The sequence below is a fragment of the Anarhichas minor genome, unplaced genomic scaffold (assembly GCF_050575085.1).
Source record: "Anarhichas minor isolate MPS153535 unplaced genomic scaffold, ASM5057508v1 ptg000007l, whole genome shotgun sequence".
NCBI classification, from domain to species: Eukaryota; Metazoa; Chordata; class Actinopteri; order Perciformes; family Anarhichadidae; genus Anarhichas; species Anarhichas minor.
Window position 1 is genome coordinate 13,544,240 of NW_027466453.1, and position 20,659 is coordinate 13,564,898.

At 45.5% G+C, this 20,659-nt stretch overlaps 3 protein-coding genes across 5 annotated transcripts in view; 2 read left to right on the forward strand and 1 right to left on the reverse strand.

Annotated features, from left to right (window-relative positions):
- Positions 1-760: 760 nt before the first annotated feature.
- hmox2b (heme oxygenase 2b) lies at positions 761-5,413 on the forward strand. The gene is made up of 6 exons (XM_076085956.1): positions 761-818; positions 1,954-2,064; positions 2,158-2,275; positions 2,448-2,939; positions 3,067-3,190; positions 3,298-5,413. Exons 2-6 carry the CDS (start codon positions 1,982-1,984, stop codon positions 3,423-3,425), a joined length of 945 nt encoding a protein of 314 aa, XP_075942071.1. The 5' UTR covers positions 761-818; positions 1,954-1,981; the 3' UTR covers positions 3,426-5,413.
- Positions 5,414-5,798: 385 nt separating this feature from the next.
- On the reverse strand, positions 5,799-10,649 carry dnaja3a (DnaJ heat shock protein family (Hsp40) member A3a). Of its 2 annotated transcripts, XM_076085958.1 has the most exons (12): positions 10,406-10,648; positions 9,777-9,913; positions 9,601-9,684; positions 9,267-9,473; positions 8,972-9,124; positions 8,739-8,886; positions 8,252-8,316; positions 7,947-8,075; positions 7,747-7,862; positions 7,490-7,587; positions 7,197-7,305; positions 5,799-6,898 (listed from the first exon to the last, which is right to left on the reverse strand). In XM_076085958.1, the coding sequence occupies exons 1-11, from the start codon at positions 10,608-10,610 to the stop codon at positions 7,211-7,213; spliced, it is 1,437 nt and encodes a 478-aa protein (XP_075942073.1). In that variant the 5' UTR covers positions 10,611-10,648; the 3' UTR covers positions 5,799-6,898; positions 7,197-7,210. The 2 variants fall into 2 exon arrangements, with proteins under 2 accessions (XP_075942073.1, XP_075942072.1); XM_076085957.1 differs by lacking the exon at positions 7,197-7,305 and having other exon boundaries at positions 10,406-10,649.
- Positions 10,650-10,981: 332 nt separating this feature from the next.
- Positions 10,982-20,659, forward strand: part of coro7 (coronin 7) — a 93,910-nt gene continuing 84,232 nt past the window's right edge. For both annotated transcript variants that reach the window (XM_076085959.1, XM_076085960.1), the window contains exons 1-7: positions 10,982-11,165; positions 13,051-13,147; positions 13,272-13,352; positions 13,561-13,631; positions 14,391-14,577; positions 15,592-15,668; positions 19,193-19,243. In XM_076085959.1, coding sequence (XP_075942074.1) covers positions 11,106-11,165; positions 13,051-13,147; positions 13,272-13,352; positions 13,561-13,631; positions 14,391-14,577; positions 15,592-15,668; positions 19,193-19,243 — 624 coding nt within the window. In that variant the 5' untranslated portion in view covers positions 10,982-11,105. The remainder of the gene's footprint in view (positions 11,166-13,050; positions 13,148-13,271; positions 13,353-13,560; positions 13,632-14,390; positions 14,578-15,591; positions 15,669-19,192; positions 19,244-20,659) is intronic.

Below are 20,659 nucleotides of genomic sequence, written 5' to 3' on the forward strand. Positions count from 1 at the left end.
TATCTAGCATATATATGTATATAGCACAGCCTGTTACCTTAAGAGACACAGTTTTTTGTATGATTATCTAAATGTCGTATTGTTTGTGTGTTTCATACAATAGTTTACATTGACTTGATCACTGTACCTGTTTACCAGTAACCATTTTGTTTTTTTAAATCATATGATTATGTCCATTATCATGCATTGACTTATTTTTTTACGAATATGACATGAAGCTGATTTGTATTGTAATAAAGTTTAAGTACGTGTAGGATTTGTTCTTGTGTTAAATACATTTAGTTCGTCTAGTTGGTCACATGGGTCTTACTTACCACCGATATTATGAAGTCTTTCTAGTTGGTTTATGGTATTGTTATAGGCTATGTGACTCTTTAGTCATACTGGTGTTATTCACTTTTATTTGTTATTAAACTCATGGTCGATCTGATCAGAAAAAAATGTGAGAAGTTTAATTCATTGTACTCCACTGCACTCCCTTAAGTATGACATTGCTGTTTGTTATCTACACCTTTTAACATCCTCTCTGCACTAAAGAGACACACTCACATGTTTGATGTCTGGGTTAAGCTGCAGCAATTTATGTTGCTTTCCTGCGGCACCAATCTTTTATTGCTTACAATAATACAATACAAGTATCATAAGTAGTACATTGGTGGTACGACAATTTGCGTCCTCAGCACTTCCTGTGGGCACGCGCCTGACAGCCAGCAGCCGGGTGGGGGCGGAGTTAGAAGTGCAGTTCAGTCCTGAATCTCCAGCCTGATTTGTAGTTAAACACGGCCAGGCGGACCGCTCTGCACACTAGTGGGGTGAAGGTTTGTAATGTCAATATGATACCAACGCTTTCTAACCTGTTAATATATACTTAAATAGGTGAATAAACACCTCGAGCCTGCAATGTAATGTGACGTTAATGCCCGCGCGTGAAATCTTAAGTCTGTTTAGCTTGTTGCAATGCTAGCTAGCTGTTAGCTAAGTTAACTAGCATCATCCAGCAAAGTTAGTTAGCTGTTGTTGTCAGAACGATGCTCCTAACAGGTTAGATGACGTCGGGACCAACAAACAAGACGTGCATTCGTATCTCGATGAATGGTGGCTCGAGGGGGGGGGGGGGGTTCTGGATTTAAATCACTAGAATAACTCTCCTCATACAACAGCAGCTATTCTTTGGGACTTATGGTAAACGCCAGAAGGGCCTGCGCTGTGTTGCATTTGCTGCTTTTGTGTTTGGCTGCATATAGTTCATGCCTGGAAGCAGCAGTTCCCATGTAAATCAAGCCAGACCCCGCCAGATTGCGCATTAGCTTTCACTCTTACTTTGCCTTATCTTCCTCTCAGAGTATAAATAAGGTCAAAGGCTTAGCAGCTGAATTAACTTACTGCCATCTTTTGACCCTCACACCAGTGACAACAGTGATTAGAATTAGGGGGAGGGGGGGTTGTTATCAGCCCCCCCACCTGTTTCCTGATTTGACTGTAATTGGCAATTTACTGTGATTGTGTTTTTTTCTACATTCTGCTCTGTGGCCTTTTTCTCCCTGCCGCTGGACACGTTTGAAGTACTTTGTAGTGTGTATATATATATATATATATATATATATATGTATATATATGTATGTTGCCCCTAAAGGTTGTTATTGCTTCAGTGCACAATACCTCAGACCTCTAGAACCACAGGGGGCCCTGCAGCGTGACATTGTTCCTTGTTTATTCTGGAAACCAGTTACACAATCTTGACTCAGGAGACGCATTTAGACGGCTTCAACTAAAGGTCAAAGTAATGATACATTATGCAAGCTTGCATACGTTACTGTTGCGTATGCCTTGATCCCACCTGTAGCAATATACTTCAAATATAAACATGTTTTGTCAAGATTCCTATGTACAATATGATGAAGCTAAATTATGTAATTTGAATGTAAATAATGCTGATTTGCTGACTGATTCTAGGGAACTAAGAGACAGAAACACACCACTAATGTCGGCAGAGAAGATGGAGACAACAGCCAGTGTGTCCAATGGAGCAGGGCCTGTATATGAGGCCAAAGAAGACGCTCTCAGGTAAAATCTCCCACCAGTATTGTGACATGGTTGTGTTGTGGTTCTGTCAAACACACATTATACCCCTTATTTTCTCTTCTTTTTCTTCCCCAGTCCTGAGGATCTGTCTGAGGTGCTGGCAGCGGGGACCAAGGAGGTTCACGAAAAGGCTGAGAACACCCAGTTTGTGAAAGACTTCCTCAGGGGACGCATCCGCAAAGAGCTCTTCAAGGTCAGTCTGAAGAAAATCAGCGAGGAATTGTTACAATTTAAAGGGATGGAGTGCGAAACAAGATGCGTAAATAAATGTGTAATAAACATGTAGGTTATAAAAAGAAGCAACAAAAACTGGAAAAAGGAGACGGGCAATATTACATTGTAACTTTTCCTTCTTGCTTCCCTAGCTTGGTGCCGTGGCGCTCTACTACACGTATACAGCCATGGAGGAGGAGATTGAAAGGAACAAAGAGCACTCCCACTTTGCCCCTCTGTATTTCCCGACAGAGCTGCACCGCCACGAGGCCCTGGCCCGTGACCTCGAGTACTTTTATGGCCCCGACTGGCAGAGCCAGGTCCGCTGCTCCCAGGCCACCCAGCACTACGTGGACCGCATTCATCAAGTAGGCCAGGAGGACCCGGTTCTGCTGGTGGCCCACGCCTACACCCGCTACATGGGGGACCTGTCCGGGGGGCAGGTGCTGAAGAAGGTGGCGCAGAGAGCCATGAAGCTGCCGTCCACGGGGGAGGGCCTCGAATTCTACCAGTTCGATGGCATCCATAGCGCCAAAGCATTCAAGCAGCTGTACCGTAGTCGGATGAACGAGCTGGAGCTGGACATGGAAATGAAGAAGAGGCTGGTAGACGAGGCTGTCAAGGCCTTTCAGTTCAACATGGAGGTAAGGGGCCGGGGACGAGGTCTCGGGGTTAAACTACTGTCTGGTTGTTTCGTCCATGAGCAGTTGCTAGAATACAGAGTCTGCAACAAGCCTGATAACAGCAGTGACTGTGTGTTTGTGCTGGCAGGTGTTCGAGGAGTTGGAAGAGATCGGTAAAACCATCCAGGAGGACGTGCTGGACGCTGGCATGCCTGTCCATGGAGCAATGGGTGGAGACATCAACAAGTGTCCCTACTATGCTGTCAAAACGGGTACGCTTTGATGCTTCTCTCTGCAGCACTGTGTCACGATAAAGCTTTTTGTAAAGGTGTTGTGGTGGGGGGGATCTTGTTTAAGTTTGTTTTTCGTGCTCCCTCAGCGGCGTCTGGTGGAACGGCGTACGCCTCCCAGCTCGCCATGGCTGTCCTCCGACACCCGACCGGACAGGTGCTGCTCGCTACGTGGTTCGCCGCTCTGGCCGGATTGGCTGCGTGGTACCTGATGTGATCCGGCCTGCTGCTGTCAGAGAAAGGGAGGAGAACGGACCGTAAGGAGTGCTAGAAAAGCTCCATCCAGTCGTAGACCATTTCGTAGTTTCACACAAACATTCTGAACAGGTCCAAGTTTATTTAATGTTACGTGTCTGACCTAAACGTGGAACCCGATTCTTGTCGAATGGAATTCCCGTAAAATGATCCGTAGGACCATTTAGGTCGTCGCCTCCAGCCATCCACCCATCCACCCATTAAGCTCCGCCTTGTTACCATTCATCCTCCTGTCTTTTTATTTCTCTACCTCCTCTGCACTATCCCTCCATCCTTCACACTTCCAGTGTGGAAGCGCACGATGCTAACACCTAATTTATTGTGACATTGCATTGCCTCCCAATTAAAAAAATGTACCTGCCAGGTTGAGAAGCATGGTGACGTAGAGGCTGCCCATGTGTAATTAAACGGTGACAATTCGTTAACTGTGATGAATGGATTATCGACATTCATTCATGGGGAAACATACTATGCATATGGTATGCATGGCGTGAGTATAATAGCACAGTGTGTCTTTGCTGGGCAGACTGCTGAGTTGATGTTGAATGAGGCCTTTATTTTGTAATCTTAATTTGACCAGAGAGAGAGAGGAAGTAATGTATGAGTCAATAATACTACAGTATTTTTTTTTTCACTTCTACACATTGATTGAAGTTCCAACGACAACTTTAAAACACAGTGCGGTTCTGTTCTTTTATTAATAATACATTATCACATTTCACGATTCAAAGATTGCCTCAAATATTTCCTCATCGTTTGTACAGGTCGTACTATGAGACGGATGATAGAATAACAATACAGCACACCTACACTTCAACAAGTGTACGATTAATAAACACCTTTCAGTGATTATACCACGTATTTCAAGCTCTACTAATGCATGTTCAAATGTACTATGTCTCTGTTTCTGAATTATATGATGTGGCATCTTGTATTTATGAATAACAAGCTGCCTGTTGTATATGCATAGCTTAATTATACAAGATGGATGATTCTGTTTGACCTGCCACAGGAGCCTATATTAGGACAAAGGGGTTCACAGATGTGATTGCAGCTGTTTTAAAAGGAAATAATATTTTTTTTCTAATGTCAAAGATTGTCTATATGAAGGCTAAATGTCTCGGGTGGTTTATGAAGAACTAGGTGAGGTACTTATATGTATGTCCTTTAGCAGCCCAGTTCTTGCTTACGTATCCATTTGTTATGGATATACCAGCATGCATCATCACTAAAACTACGTAACCGTAATTCATTTTGTGTTCATGCTGTAAGCGTGGGATCAACTTTCCCAGTAATGCACAACCCTGTCTTTTAAACACAGATGAGGAGGAATATATTGTTCCGCGTGGACTGTTTTGCAGTGTATTAAGAAGCTTCCTGTGCTTTGTGTATTTGCACATGTTCTCACATAATGTACAGTTTGGATGCACGGTATTCTTTCATTAGAAAAAGTCATTCAGAGTCTAGCAGGCATGGAGACCGATGTGATGACGCGGTTGAGAGTCTCAGGTTAATGTTGAAGGCAGATGGCAAAACAATGGAGGAAAAGTACAGGGACCGCTTTAGCTCAATGGCCATGTTTTACTTTTCGATGCCAGTGTGATGTGTCAAAATGCTGCAGTGTATTTGGGATGTACTGAGGGGAAGATTTCTATACATCTCAGGAGTTTTGGTCATTGATTAAACCTTAGATTACACAGAGTGGGATGCGTGACTAATTCATTTTGATTTAGACTTTGGTTTTATTAACTCTGCTCTTCCTTCCCTTCCTGTGTCCAACTGGACAAAGCTTTATAGTGTTTTGCGAGAACTCTCCCATTGTATGAGAGTGAAACCCCAGGAGTGTGTTGTGCCGTCTATAATGAAATAAATCCTCTTTTCCTGTTCACTGAAATGAAGGTGATTCATTGGGACTGGTGTTTTGAAATTGCAATAAAAATCTTAAATGATTATGTTCAGTGCATACTTTGGTTTCTCGTCACAGACCTTGAGGGCTTTCACACATTTGTCAGCATTACATCAATAGTAATAACATAGTAATAAACGGTTTCACATTTTTACTAGCGGTGCTAGCCATGTTGGTCGGTGGCTTAGACTTCTGAAAAGATAATATATTTTGGTATAAGAAATAAATGCTAGTAATGGAGAAATGACATTCCCATCAGCCTCAGCTGCATTTTATCTTGCTAAAATGCTAACGGTCAAACGTTAGCATTTTAGCATCGTCACTGTGAGCTAGTTAGCATGCTAACAAAGCCCCTCTGTGTAAGTTGTGCCCCGTGGCGCAGCCTCACAGGCCTGAGAAGTTGGAGAAAGAATGTCCACAGAACATCACTTTGAAAGAAATTGCTAATAGATTTATTCAAAAGTAAAATTCAGGCTCGTTTATTTAATACACAGCAACTTTAAATCTAATCTAATACAACAGCTCTGCAAAAACAATAATCCCACCTTTGTGGTGTTTCTGTTTTCTTTGTCGAGGCAGTTAAGTGTTTTGGCTGCATTATATTTGTATCTAAATGAAGATGAACAAAATGTGTTTTCATATATTCAAGTCTAGATGGAGAGAAAGCACTCCGAGTGCTGTTTCTTTAGTGGTTTCTATACAACAGGCTTTTCTCAGACCATTAGCTTTATTATAGCAGTACAGCACATCTCTTCTATGAGACACATTGAAGCAACTGTGTGACGCACAACAATGTACAAATGTAATGAAGGTGCAGAATCCTCTCTCGTGATGCAAAGGGTTGGAAGAGGGACAGAGTTCGGTCATCAGTCATCACAGTTCAGGAAACGGAGACAAAATTAAACTTTCCACAGCACACAGCTCTGCAGTGTCCAACACCTGAACTCAATGGTAAACATTGAGTCCGGTGATGTTCAACCTGCGAGGACCGACGGCGCTGAGACCTTTTGGGGGAAATTCAACTTTTAAGCATTCATGAAAACACAACAAAAGCATGCAGAACAAAAGAATGAACAACAGGAAGTTCATTTAATCCCACATAAGTCTTTTTCAATACAATAATTAATTTCTGTGCACATGAATTCTGCTCTCACGTTTCTGTTTAAGGGAATTAACAGAAAACCAACAGCGCCCGAATGCTGCGCGACCCAAATGAGCACAACGGACATCTCACTGGAGAGGTGAATGGTGCACAGGAAGATCCTCTCGTGTGTGGATTCACTTTGGCAAAAACAAACAGAGCGGGTGGTCCTCCGGCTCATTCACCGCAGGGCTGGGTGGGTAGGTGGGTAGGTAGGTAGGTAGGTAGGTCCGTCCACAACCTTTGTAGGCCTCGTCCAACACACGATGCTCCTCAACCACCCGTCCCTTTAGTCCCTTTATGATGTGGCTGTGCTGGCCTTACCCCGTCCTCCCTGCTGCCCTCTGATCTACGGAGGACGTTTCTCAGTTCCACGTGGACCTTTTACCTTTAAGAGGAGAGGAAAAAAGAAAAAAAAAGGATTTAAAATGGACTCTTGGTAAATTGAACTTTTAAAAATTGAGCTGGCAAGGCACATGCCGACATATACAACAGACATTTAGGACATCACAGACTGGGGAGACATCCAGCTGAATGCAGGGGTGCATGCATCAGTGTTTTAATGAGACAGCCACAAATCAAATAATGAAAAGTAATCAAAAAAAGGAGGGTTGCATAATGCATTACATTTATTTTGTGAAGACCAGAATAGACATTAATTTGGGATGAATGAACACTAGTCCTACCTGGTTTGTGGCTGTCAGGAAGAGCTAAACAATTTCTTTAATTTGGAGAAGAAGCCCCCCTCATGCCTGCTTTGCCCTGCCTCAGACCGCTTACCACTGCTGCCCCCACCTGGACAGAGATTAACACTGCGTCAGCCAGGCGCACAACTAAATCAAACTCTCTTTCCTTAACCCCCCATCGTAGAAGATCGGAGATGGACACCCAGCAAAGCAGCAGCAGCAGCAGCAGCAGCAGCAGCAGCAGCAGCAGCACAGGGACAGGCAGGTAAACGTCAGAGTGACTGTCCTCTCACCTGTGGTGGTGGTAGTGACACCGTTGACCGTCCCCTCTACTTCCGTCTCGTCCTCGGCATAGCTCGTTAGCAGAGCTCTCTGTCTGTCTGTCAGCGTCCTACACAGGAAGTCAGTGTGTTAGGGTTCTTGTGATTGCAAAAATAGTTTTGATCCCATTTCTCCAAGACTACAGCAAGTCGTCGTATTCAATCACAAGGCCAGTGTCGCATAAATGCAGCAGTTGAACCAGATGTGCGTTTGTCTGCATTAGTCTTACTTGGGTACTTTTATTTTGACATGGACATAATGGTCTCCGAAGCCATAGCCAGTGATTCGGGCGATTCCCTTCCCTGACAGACGAATCCTCTGGTCTGTCTGGATGCCTGCAGCTATCTGAAGACAAGGAAATGATCCAGTCATGCGTCTGAAATGTTTCCCCATGAGAAGAGAAGCCTGAGAATGTGCGTGTCTACTTACTGATAAGTTAACGGTTTCATAAAGGCCCTGTGCTCGGGCCGTGCCGCCCAGGATCGCTTGTGCCACCGAGACAAACAGGTCGGAGTGGATGTCCGCACCGTCCCTCCTGAACACGGGACTCTTTTGGACCTGGAGGCCCAACCCAGAACACATCACAGCCAAGTCAAAGAGCGCAGGCAGCTCAGTGATTCTTACTAGTCAACACACTCGCAGTACGTCACACAAAGACGACGCCATTACAGCGGCTCTGACGTGAACTCCGTGAAGAGCTTGTTTAACTCTGGCCTGTTGATGAAGAAACTCACCCTAAACGTGATGAAGACCTCCTTCTTACCAACTGGCATTCTGACTGTCTGACCATCCTCCACGCCTTGAAGCAAAAACAAGCCACGGTTAGGTGGGACACACGACCGACATTAAAGAAGTTTAAAAATATGTTGAGTGTGAAACTCATTGTGCTTCTTGGTGGGCAGATTTCATGCTCAAAAGATTTCAGGTCAACTCTAATTTCAAGTATAAGAACATTTATTTTATTTTCTTTATGGCCATTATGATTTGTGAAGAAGTTAAACCCACGGATTAAACTACAGCCACGCCTTAAATTAAGTATTTTTCTTCTAACATTTGGGAGAATATTTTCAGTTTCAGGAAAACCTGCAGCAGAGCAAACAGTTGTTGCTTCTGACTTTGGCTAATAATGCTGCCGGGTGACTTCTCATGCTCATTAATAGAAATCCACTGTATGTATCTCCAGTGTGTAAACAGTAGAGCAGACGGTTGGGTGAGACTGACCTGCGGGCACGGGAACCATCACAGCCTTCTTCTGCTTGGTCTGTCCCGCCCCACGACAGGAGACACAGGGAGTGGCGATGACGGTGCCTTTGCCACCGCAGCGACGACACGTGGAGCGCATCACAAACGGGCCCGTGTTCACCGTCTCCTGTAGTGTGGACAAAACATGCGTTACGTGACACAACGCAAACAATCTTTGAAAAAAAAAAGAGGCAGCGCGTCGGAGCTCTTACCATGCCGGAGCCGTTGCAGGTGCTGCAGTGCTGGACTTTGGTGCCCGGCTCATTGCCTTTACCGTCGCAGCGCTGGCAGGCGGCCTCTGTGTTCACGGAAAACTCTTTGTTGACTCCCTTCGCTGCCTGAGTGAAGGTCAGCTCCATGATGTACTGGGTTGGGGAAAAAGAGAGGGTGTTAGAAATGAATCACGAATAAAAAAAACAACTACTAAATGAGAACCAGAGGGGTTCTAAAAAGCCACGTCAAAGGCCTTCCTTGACTTAAATTTCCAATTCACACTAACCCACTGACCTCCTGTGGCTGCTCAAATATGGCATTGAAGTCTCCAAAGCCACGGCCTCCAGAGAACTCCCCAAAGATCTTGCGGAAGAGCTCCTCGGGGTCCACGCTGCTGGCGTGTCCGGACCAGTAGCGCTGCCCTCCGCCCGCCTGACCGCCGTCAAAGCCCGTTGAGCCGTACGCGTCGTACTGCTTCCTCTTTCCTTCATCACTCAGCACCTGAGAGGAACACGGAGCAATGTTTCAGAGGTGCATTTGTAATTGTAATGAGATTGTTTAAACTGGAAGAGATGAATATACATAGATTTGAATTAAAACACATAAGATCTACAGTGCAAGACTAAACCTCGTAAGCTTCGGCCAGCTGAGCAAATTTTTCCTTGGCTTGTGGGTCTTCTTTGTTGGTGTCAGGGTGATACTTTTTGGCCATCTGAGGGACAACAAACACACCGTCAACCGCTGTGAGGACTGGTTAACTGAGAACCAATGCAAGCTCTGAATATACGTCCGGCTGGAGCAGACCTGGTAGTAGGCCTTCTTGACCTCTTTCTGGGTGGCTGTGCGAGGAACGCCGAGGATCTGGTAGAAGTCCTGCTTGCTACGAGCAGCGGCACTTGTGTGAAAGGACAGCGTGGAGGCAGCATGTGGCGATTTGATGCCTGAAATGTGTCAAAACAGGGGAAAAAAAGGGTAAGTTAACACCACTTAGAACAGTATGGCTGCTTTATGTTATGTCTCATCTGAATGGTTATTCACAGCTACTGAAGGTACTGCAGACAAATCAGATGACAGGCCAGCAGTTAACCTGATGTGCAAGAAGATTTCTTGAAAATACAAACGTGTGTAAAACTGAGGATGATTCTCTTGCACTTCCGGTTAAAATAAGGTGAAACACTGTTAAAATCTGGCATCACCTGCAAATTCAACTTGATGACTGCAAACTGAAGTTAGCACATCTGATTGCATAACATACCACAGAGACTCTCAACCCTGCGTGTGTGAAAGCAAATGCATTTTTGTGATACAAGCTCATCTTATCTTAAATGGTCGCTGTTTATAAAAAATAATTAGGTTACGTTGGTTGTTTTATCCTGCGTCACATGAGTAAACCAGACATTTAGCCTAGCCTAGCATAGGCCAGTACCACTCACCTGACAGCCCTCTCAATGTCAACGCTTTCCCTGCTCCGCCACACGTCAGGTTCCCTCCCCGCCACAGTTTTTCCGCTCCCAGGGTAGATATACTGCGGACCCCTCCATGGCCTCCGCAGACGACAGCACCGACGGCCTTGCGTTGTCCAGAGGACACGAAGACTGTAATCCAGCGTGAGGAGCACCGGACAGCCGAGGACGCCATGGTTCCTTCACTCGCCGCTACTCCTGACTCACTGCGCATGCCCGGCATGGAGTGGGCGTGTCACCCGAGAGCGCAAAGATATTCCGACTCAAGATGATGCTCTCTCAAGAAAAACGAGTTTGCAAAAGTTGATCTTAAATATTTGTTTCTTTTTATAAACTCTACTCTAAATGGGCTCTAATATATAACAAATAGGACTAAGTACACAAATACAAACATTATCAGTTTCGTAGTGTCAAAGAGCATCAGAAGTGTGAAGTATAAAAAAGGATGCGCATGTTTTAAGACCCAAGGCAGGACGTGACAGACCAGGGGTTTATCTAGCGGTTTGGAAACAAAGTCACCGCCCAAGCGGACAGCTCTGTGGAGCAAAGCGAGCGGACAACGCGCGGCCAAAACTGAACTGTCAAGCTGTAACAGAGAGTCCTCTGCCGAGTACCAACCAGCTCGACAGAGACACCCGGAAGGCAGGAAAGTCAATTTTGAGAGAGCAGCATGAATCGCTTTAAGACCTCCAAATTCAAAAACACCACTCCGAAAATTGCCAAGAAAGACGTGAGTAGCTCACGAAACGTCTGTGAGGAGCGAGTTCTCCTAGCTAACGTTAGCTCTGGTTATTAGCCGTGCTGCTGAAGTTGTGTTTTGGGGGAACGCCTGCAAAGGGATGTTGAACTTCCTGCATCTGGAAGGCTGCTTAGCATCGACACAACTATCTGAACTAACGCACCGGTATTCAGGCGAACTGTAGAGAAAACTACGAGCCATGTGGTTGCAGAGAGCTGTTAGCCTCATCGGAAGATGATGCAGTGACGCCCATCATCATCATGCTGTTATATTATAACCGTAGCTAACAGAGTTTCTCATTGCTTTTTCAACAAGCACGCGATGTTGCACATATGTTTTGACTGCAGAGATTTGACAAACCAAAGGGAGAAATGCAAAATTTGAATGGCAAATGCGATAAGTGCTATACTACTGTCTCTCAGTGATAGGCTGCAAGAGGCGACATGTCTGGACGGGACTGGAGCGTCTAGCATACAAAAATCTGCCATTTTTCTCGTCCTCTGGAACCGATTTGTTTCAGGTTGCACCGACTGCAGCTCTCCCTGCTGAGGTGGATTATGTACTCCTCTACCTTTTGTTTTTATTCAGGCTCGTGAAATGCTTGGTATTTACAGAGACGGTGGAGTATTTCTCCCAATCTCTGCACAGGATCTGAGACAGCAGGTGGTGCTTTTGCTGCCTTGAATGTTAAAACTAGCCCAACAGACCAGTTCCGGTCCTGAAGTCATGTGACAGGTAGCTGGCACGTCACACGCTGTAGAAGACAAGAATAATGAGAGAAGAGGCAGGAAAACGGGCTTTTAGGGATGTAAAGAGACAAGAAAGCAAAGACGAGTGGGACATTTATCCTCAGACTCTCAAGAACAGCTTGAGTCTTCCACATGGGTTGAGAGAGTTTACAGGTGTAGTCTAATTTAATCAGCTGAGGCTTTCTAATCCTGGGTCTGTCTCTTTAATCCAGAGGAAAAACACACACCAGATCTGGTCCATGTTGACCCAAATGGATATATTAAGGGAAGCCTTTTGTAATATGAAAAAGTGTCGTCATGCAGGAAATGATGCTCCAGATACAGCAATTCTATCTCTGGAATGCTGAAAAAGTTTTGTCTTAATGGAGAGTCATACCTGTTTGAAGTTCTGGAAAGATTTGGTCAGGGAGGAAATTATACGGAGCAGATGAGACAGCTGTGCAGGTAGTCAGCGGCATAACTAATGGTGAGGAGAATGATAATAAACACACACGCTCACATGTGGTTAAGCCAGAAGAAAGGACTGTTATTTATTGGGATCATACGTTTTAACACAGCACCAGTCTTTTGACATGCACATTTGTAGAATATGTAATCCAAACATGTGCATCCTTTTGGCCAAAATGTCTGTCATGGTTGGCCTGTAACAGTTGTCAGAGCAGCAGCAGCAGCGGTGGTTGTTGGAGGGCGTGACGCGGACACTCGGTCCTCTTGCTGCTCTCGCCTGTTAATGTTGAAAGAGGGTTTTTAAGAGTTCTCTGCTGTGCGACGCACTTCCTCAACACTTTGCTCATTCAGAGCCACTTATGTGTGTGTGTGTGTGTGTGTGTGTTCTCAGATAGATCCTTCCTGTTTTATTTTTTTTATTCTGATTGAGACAGCGACTTGGTCTTGTGCGCTCCCTAATATTATGAAACAGATGCTTTTCTGTTGGATTCTTCAGTGCAGCTAGTCGGTTGAGCTCTTGTGTAGACATGTAAACACTCTTCTGGATTCCTGGGCTGGACTGGCATTTCTTTTTCCTCTCTGTTATCCTGTCTGTCCCCAGTCATCTATGCGCGTTATCACACCCTTGTTTCACTCGTTACGCTCCCTCACTCGTGCTCTCCGTGTCTTTTTACATCCAGGGATGGATCAACAATGTCCGAGCTGGTTCCTTCTCCTGCCAGGGGAGCCACATCAAAGCGAGCTCCAAGCTGGTGGCCTTCAACAGCGAGCAGGCTGGTAAGGATTTAAGAGTCAAACAGAAAGGGCTTATGGACATTTAGTTTTGTTTTTTATCCGCACTATAAAGACTGAGAAAGCAGGTTTTAAAAGTATGATCAAACTACATTTTCTGTGTCTGCAGGTGGAGGAATGCTCGGCCTGTCCTCCGTCAAACCTGGTTCAGACGGCCAATGGACGGTCACGCAGTTTTCCTGCCACTCTGGTAGTGTTTGTTAAGTTTTCACATCACAGTCCTTTCCTTTCCTCCCTTGTCCCCTTTCCTACGCACAACTGCAACCCTCAAGGACGCTCTGTTCCCTTTTAAGGAAAACTAATCATATAAGAAATGCGAATGCTTTTTAAGTGCGACAGCTGTGACCCTGATCTATGTTTTTAAATATTTTCCATGTGTTTCCCCTCCTCTCTGTCAGATCTGGTGACCGATTTGGACTTTTCTCCTTTTGATGAAAGCCTCCTGGCAACGTGCTCTGGAGATGAAACGGTGAGATTTCCTCGTATGGATCTTGTCGTTGTGTACACACACATAAGTCCACGTTCCATCCTCTCGGGCTTTGTTTTTCCTGGCCCGGGGCTTTTGAATATGGATATGAACTGGCTCAGGTTTTTGTGTTTCATATAAACCATCTTTTGAAGACTCCATCCTCTCAGCACTTTATCCTCAGCCACAGGTGCCCCAGCTTACTGGAATCTGCTGAGAGCGGGTCTGCATCTTCAGCACTCGGCAGCTCGGTTTACCAAAAGGGAGCCGTGAAAACACACACAACCATTGCCACACATAGACCTCCAACACACACCGGAGTGGTCTGCAGTGCCCGGCATCTGCAGACCACTTTTCCTCATTCCTCTGATCCGTTGCCAACATGGTATATTGTTTCTGAGAGAATGCGCCTACTTGCGAAATACGAGCGTTTTTACTGAAATTATTTTCCATCTCAGCTGCACTCGTACGCCAGCATCAACAAGGAATCCAAAGTTGAACGCAAAACACAAATTTATGCAGTGCTGTATTACCCTTTAGCTCAAACTGCTACAGACTTGCATCCCCTCATCTCATGGCTGCGTCGCTGCGTCTTGACGTTTTTAGATGCCTGCTGTTGGGATTCTTCCAGTCTGCTCCGTCCAGCTTGTCTGGTGTGGCTTCATGGAGAACAGTTCCTGCGCTTTAGTTCAATTTTAAAGTGCTAACCCACTGTTTTTAATATCTCTCTCTCTCTGTCTCTCTGTCTCTGTGTGTGTTCAGGTGAAGCTGTGGCGTTTGTGTGATCCAGAGCAGCAGCAGCCCAGCTGTCCCGAGCTGACCTTGCGTCCCGGTCAGGGCCGGCTGGAGCTGGTGCTGTTCCACCCCACCTCCTCCGGCCTGCTGGCTGTGGGTGCTACCAAGTCCCCCCTGATATGGGACACCAGCCGCCAGGATGCACCACTAGCAGGTATCTGCAGCTGGCAAGCAGCGCACATACACACACACACACACATTTGTTTGTTTGTTGTTTGTTGTATGTATTAAAACGACAACCAAAATTAATTTAGTCAAAGTCTTTGTCGTACTTTGTGCACTATGTCTGTTGCGTTTGACATTTCAGTCTCTTGTCAGTTAGTCTTTAATTTCTGTTTTGAGTCTCTGTGCAACATGATTTTTATATATTTGGGGATGGAGTGGTTGGTTTCCCTTTCTTAGTTTGGGGACAGTCTGACTGACGCTTCCTACGTTTTACAGCCCTGTGGCTCTGTCTAAGTGCTGGAGCAGCAGAGGTAATGTTTTGGTTGTTCTGGTCCCAGTCTCCCCGGACTGCCTCAGGATGCAGTCACTATCCTCTGGCCTCACCCTGCCCCCCCCCCCCCACCATCCCATGACAGCTGGCCTGGCTGCTGCTCACTGCTGATCTGACTTTTCATGAGCTGTACCCCCCCCACACACACACGCTGTCTTTCATCACCCTTGTTCCTCATCCACATGTGTTTGAGGAGCAAGGTCTGAATGATAAAAATCTACTTTTGAATGAGTGATTTTTTTTTTTTTTTTTTTTTTTTTACTTTTTATGTTCATTTCAAATCACTTTTTTGTGTAACTGTCTTAGCAAGAGCACCTCTCATCTCTTTGCACCTGTTTGGCGTCACACTGAAACTGAACAATTCACACCAGCTGTGCTGTGCTCACTGACGGCACCGCAGCCTAGTCCGTGTCCTCCTCGTGGTCCATTCTTAAATCATCCATACTCTGTGTCATTGTGTGTTTTCTGAATTGTCCGTGCTTTTATTTATTGCTTCGTCTCTCCCCTGCATTTCTCAGATGCATCTCTCGGATGTTTTCTGTCGCGTCCTTTTCTCTCGTGCCGTCATTCTGTATCCATAGTGTCTGGCATCATGTTTTTTTTTTTTGACATTCTGTAATATGAACACTGTCCCTCTCTCACCTCCCTAAATGATGATGTCTGTGTCTGCAGTGCTGGAGCAGCACGGTGACCAGCTGCAGAGTCTGAGCTGGAAACGGGACGGCTCTCTGCTGGCTTCCTCCTGCAAGGTAATAACAACCCCGCACTGCAGCACATGTATGTATTTATACGGACCGGTTTGACTGCTGTAGTTGCCGTTTGTGACCACTAGATGCTGCCAGTGGCTCACTTTCGGCGTAGCGTGCCTCATGTTGGAAACCGCTGCTCGTTATCTGTTTATATGGGGGTTTATTTCATCAAAAAGTCAACAGGGGTAATCACCGTAAAAAAGGGCGGGGAGCGCATCACACATTTGATTAGGGATCGGCAATTCTTTAGAGGGAAAAAGAATAAACTTTGAAAGCCCTGTGACGTGAAAGATAATAGCCAGTTTGTTTTAATGCGGTAATAATGATGACAAAGAAAGAGAAATCTTGGCCGCAGTTGATAAAAAAAAGAGCCTGAGGAGATTTTCGTAGTCGGGCTGGAAACTGTATTAACTTCTAACATGGGCACCTACAAAGGTACATGTATGAAGATGCATGTCAGGCGTTTTTATGCATTCATGTGCCCCCATTCTCATCTGTGTCATCAGGAAATAATCACACAGCGTGATGGGCTTTCCATTAGCTAGTTATTAATGCTTTCTGTAGGAGGTGGTACGGGTTTATGAGTAGGGGGGGGCAGAGAAAAAGTAATTTATGAGTTTAGCTTATATTGCTTCGTGAATATGTTTGATTTATAGGAAGGGCTAGAGGCGTTTCCATGTTGGCATAATTCATTTATTGCTGTTTTTAGTCACCGATTGTGCAGCGCAGTGAAGTTCTCACTGTATTAGCGTCCTAGACGATGCACGATGAGCTTACTCGTGCTTGAGACGGATACACTTTGACACAGAAATCCACCACATGTGTGTAATTAACGGCTATGATTGTCAGTCCAACCCCTGTTGTTTGTCGTCGCGCTGACAAGTAACAAATTACTCCGCCCGTCACCGGACCCCGTCCAGATCACGACATTAACCTTGACAGGATAATCAGCCAGAGCTACCACCCCGACCATCAGCCTTGAAAAAGGAACCAGGCACCTGAAAGGGGGGGGAGGGGGACGGAAATGTGAGCCTAGATCAGAGTCAGGGGCCTCTGGGGTTCTTGCCCTGTTGGGCTCTGGTGTCATTTAACCCAAAAAAGGCCCCTTTCAATCTCTCCAATCCAACTTAATAAAGCAAATATGGCCCGCCAACATGTGTGTCCAATCCCTCGGCCCTCCCATAGGGTAAACATTAGGGTGCAGGGCTGTGGGGGGGGTGAAGGGGAGGCTACCACCCTAAAGAGCAGGAATCATGACGGGCCTCGTTTGGACCCAGAGAGATGTATATTTATGACGTACTCGGAGGGAGAAAGGCGCCATTCATTTCAGGCAGAACGAGTGTTTATCCGAATGATGGACAGGACGGGACGGTGTGCTGTTTAGAAGCGAGGCGTCGCTGGATTTATGGTCCACGGTCCACCTTGAATTAGAAATGTCACGTTCTAGCTGAACTCCTGCAGTCTCGCACTGCCAATCACAACGGGCTCCGGCACCGGTAACTGTGGGAGACCAGGACGGGACGGGACGGGGGGGGCTGGCATCGCGGTGTGTTTGACGAGAGAGAGAGAGCACCCCTGGGTGAAGATTCCCAGCGTGTGTGTGTGTGTGTGTGTGTGTGTGTTTGCATGAATGTGAAAGTTGTGTGCCGAAGAAAACTCATTAACAGCAGCTTGAGAATGAGGCTTCGTCACTTTGATTAAACAGCTGCTGTCTCAGCACCAGACACACAGACAAATGCACACACCGCTGAGCTGGCCCTCCATCTGTGCATTTATGAGTTTGAGGTGGTGTGTGTGTGTGTGTGTGTGTGTGTAGCCTCTCATCTATCTGTGTGTGTGTGTGTGTGTGTTTGCACAGCCAGATAGTTTCCCCCCTCATGTTGTTGTTTGTACAACAACACTTGGGTTGATATGCCAGTGAGTGATGTTAATATGGCAAATGTATGTTTGTATATATACATACGATATGTACAGTAGATGTGTGTGTGTTTTTGGTTATTAAGGGTAGTAAGGATTTTTGCACAGTCAGGGAACTGAAATGATGGCTATGAAGTTTGTTTTTGCCAAAAATGTGAGAGTTTGATGCTTTTCTTTGTAATACATGTTCGTAAACTAAATATATTTGAGTTGGGTTTTTAATTGTTGCTTCTACAATCAGACATTTGAGTCAACGTGGGCAGTTTTAACGGTCATTTTTCACTATTTTCTGACTTTGTATTGACGAAACAATTCATTGATTGATCGAGGAAATAAATAGCAGATTTATTGATATTAAAAATACTTGTTAGTTGCAGTCCTAGTCCTAGTTCTACCAAAATGACTGGTCAAGTTTATCAACCAACTTTCACCACAACTTGTGAGTGTCCTGTGCTGGTGCGCTCAGAGAATGCTGACCGGTCAGATATAGTTTTAGCCAGATTTTGGTATTTTTTGTGCAACAGGTGTGCTCTTATCCGTGGGTCTTGTGGTTTGAAAGTGTGTGTGTGTGTGTGTTGTTCTGGCACTGGTCCCTGAGCCTTGAGCTTAGACCTCAGGTCACAGAGGCCTCAAGACGTCGCCCTGGGGCATCACATTCGTGGGTGGGCAGCTACACAAACAAAGAGAGAAAAAACAAAAAGCACATTAAGAATCCCCCTGTTTGCTATTAAAGCTAATAAACAGCAAATAATTCCCCTCTTGGATTGCTGTAAAGAGCAGCCGAAGCTCTCACTGATCATTTGGATACAGACTGATGGTATAAAATGTGTGTGTGTTAGTGTGTGTGTGTACGTGCTTGACTGTGTCATTGTCAGCCTCCTGATTGGCTCTGACGTGTATATGTGAGTTGGGTCTGTGCTTGGTTTAGTTTAAGTCCTTTATGCTTATTACCTGCCATCAGCCCCGCATGTCTGCTGTGATCACGCGGCGGTGTTGAGTGACACGGCTGCAGACACGCATGTCCTGGTCACAGCCTGGTCCCATTAGGCCCCATTTCCTCCTCGTTCACGCAGGAGGCGCTCTGATTGGCTGCCGTGATTGATGCCAAATGCGCGTTTGGGTCTGACCCGGGTCAAGACTTTGGAGAGTTCACTGGGTTGCGTTTGCCAGCGATGAATCAGTCGTGTCACGCTGATAAATGGCGAAACTTCAGAGCGCTCGTGTTCTTCTTTTAACTTAATTATACTGATGTGGAGGCTCTCTTTTATTAATGGTTTTAATATGTGGCTTTCATATTTCAGTTTTCCATTTAAGCTTCGTTAGAAAGATAAATGCAGCTAACTGAGGAGCATTTAATGCCTTTCCCCTTTTGTTGTGAGAACTTTAAATCTTGACTTTGCACTTCCTCTTTAATTCTACCATTAATCAGTCAGTTTATCAGGTACGCCTCGCTAAAACTAATGCAGTTAAATACAGAAGTCCTGCAATAAATCCTTCCCTCATGAAAGTTGTACTGTTTGGCTTTTGAAACTGGAGAGGTGTTGATTCAACTGTCTGGTGTATATATGTATGTTTTAAGAATGTTGTGTTTTGTGTCATCTGTCTAGGACAAGATGCTGCGAGTGTTTGACCCCAGAGCCCAGCTGACACCTGTTCAGGTAAGTCCCCTAATAAGGCCCTCGTACTGCCAAAACAGGGAAATCAGATGCTGCTATCCAGCCAGGGTCGGAAATTATTAGTATTATCCTCACCTGCCACTGTGGCCGGTCACTGAACATTTCTACTTGCCATTTAATCTTTTGGTCTGCCACTTCTGAAATCTCAATCCATGTGTGTTTAAAATGTAGGAATAGCTTTTTAATAATAATATTTCTTAATGTAAGGAAAACCTATCAACCTTAGTGGCAAGTTTCTTGAAATTTTTCCCTGCCAAAGACAATATTTACCCTGTTTTTGGCAGGTGGTAGGTGCTCATTTCATTCTCTGCATCCAGCATAGGAAACCTTTTATTTAGTACGGACAGAACTTCATATGCAAGGAAAACAGTGGGGAAAAATAGTCCCCGTCCCTCCACTGCCATTTACTGCGAGTGATAAACATGTTGACGGTAACCCAGCTCACCACTAGCCGCTCTCTGTGATCCCTCTACTATTGATTTATGGATGTGCTTCACACGCCGCAGTCGCTGCTCTCCTCTTCCCACGGGTGCCCATCCCTCACTAACTGACCATGAACCTCTCCACTCTCACCGCTCTGTCCTTTCCTCATTGGAAATCTCTCACCAGCGACAACCAGGCCTGAGCCAATAGGACTCCAAGTCCAAGGAAGTGGACCGGTAGAGTGTTTGTGTGTGGAGGGGGAGATGAAGGTGTGAGGGGAGGGTGGACGAGTGTTGTGAGAGGCCGGTCAATGTAGAGCAAATATTCTCACAGCTTTCAGCGGTGGACCTCCCAGGGTGTTTTGATTACTGAGATGCTCGGTCTGCCTTTAGGCCGAGGGCTCTCTCGTTTGTAAATATGAGGAATCCTGCAAAAACACTACATGCCGCCAGCAGATTACATTTTAGACCACAGAATTACCTGGAAGGCCCATCAGCGTGTATAGAAGGAGGATTTATCCTTGTCTCTGCATATGATTTTGTGTGTGTGTGTGTGTGTGTGTGTGTGTGTGTGTGTGTGTGTGTGTGTGTGTGTGTGTGTGTGTGTGTGTGTGTGTGTGTGTGTGTGTGTGTGTGTGTGTGTGTGTGTGTGTGTGTGTGCTCTCACCACGTGTTGTTTGGAATGTGTTTTTGAAACTTTGACACCTCCATGAAAGTTTTCAGAGGTATGTGATGTCGTTGACTCTTGACAGGGAGGGAGACGGCAGTGTGTGTGTTTTTTTTTTTTTTGTTCTTCTTCGTGGCGTCCTCGGAACTGTACGTCTACACTATACAGAGTGCGAGTACAATGCATTCGCTGTCTGTGTTTGTTCTGAGTAACATGAGCCGAGTCGGCGGGCTCCTCTGCAGCGTTTGAACCTGGATGTTGACATCAGGTGCGTCAGTGTTGGAATCCTTTCTTTAACACGCCGCCTGT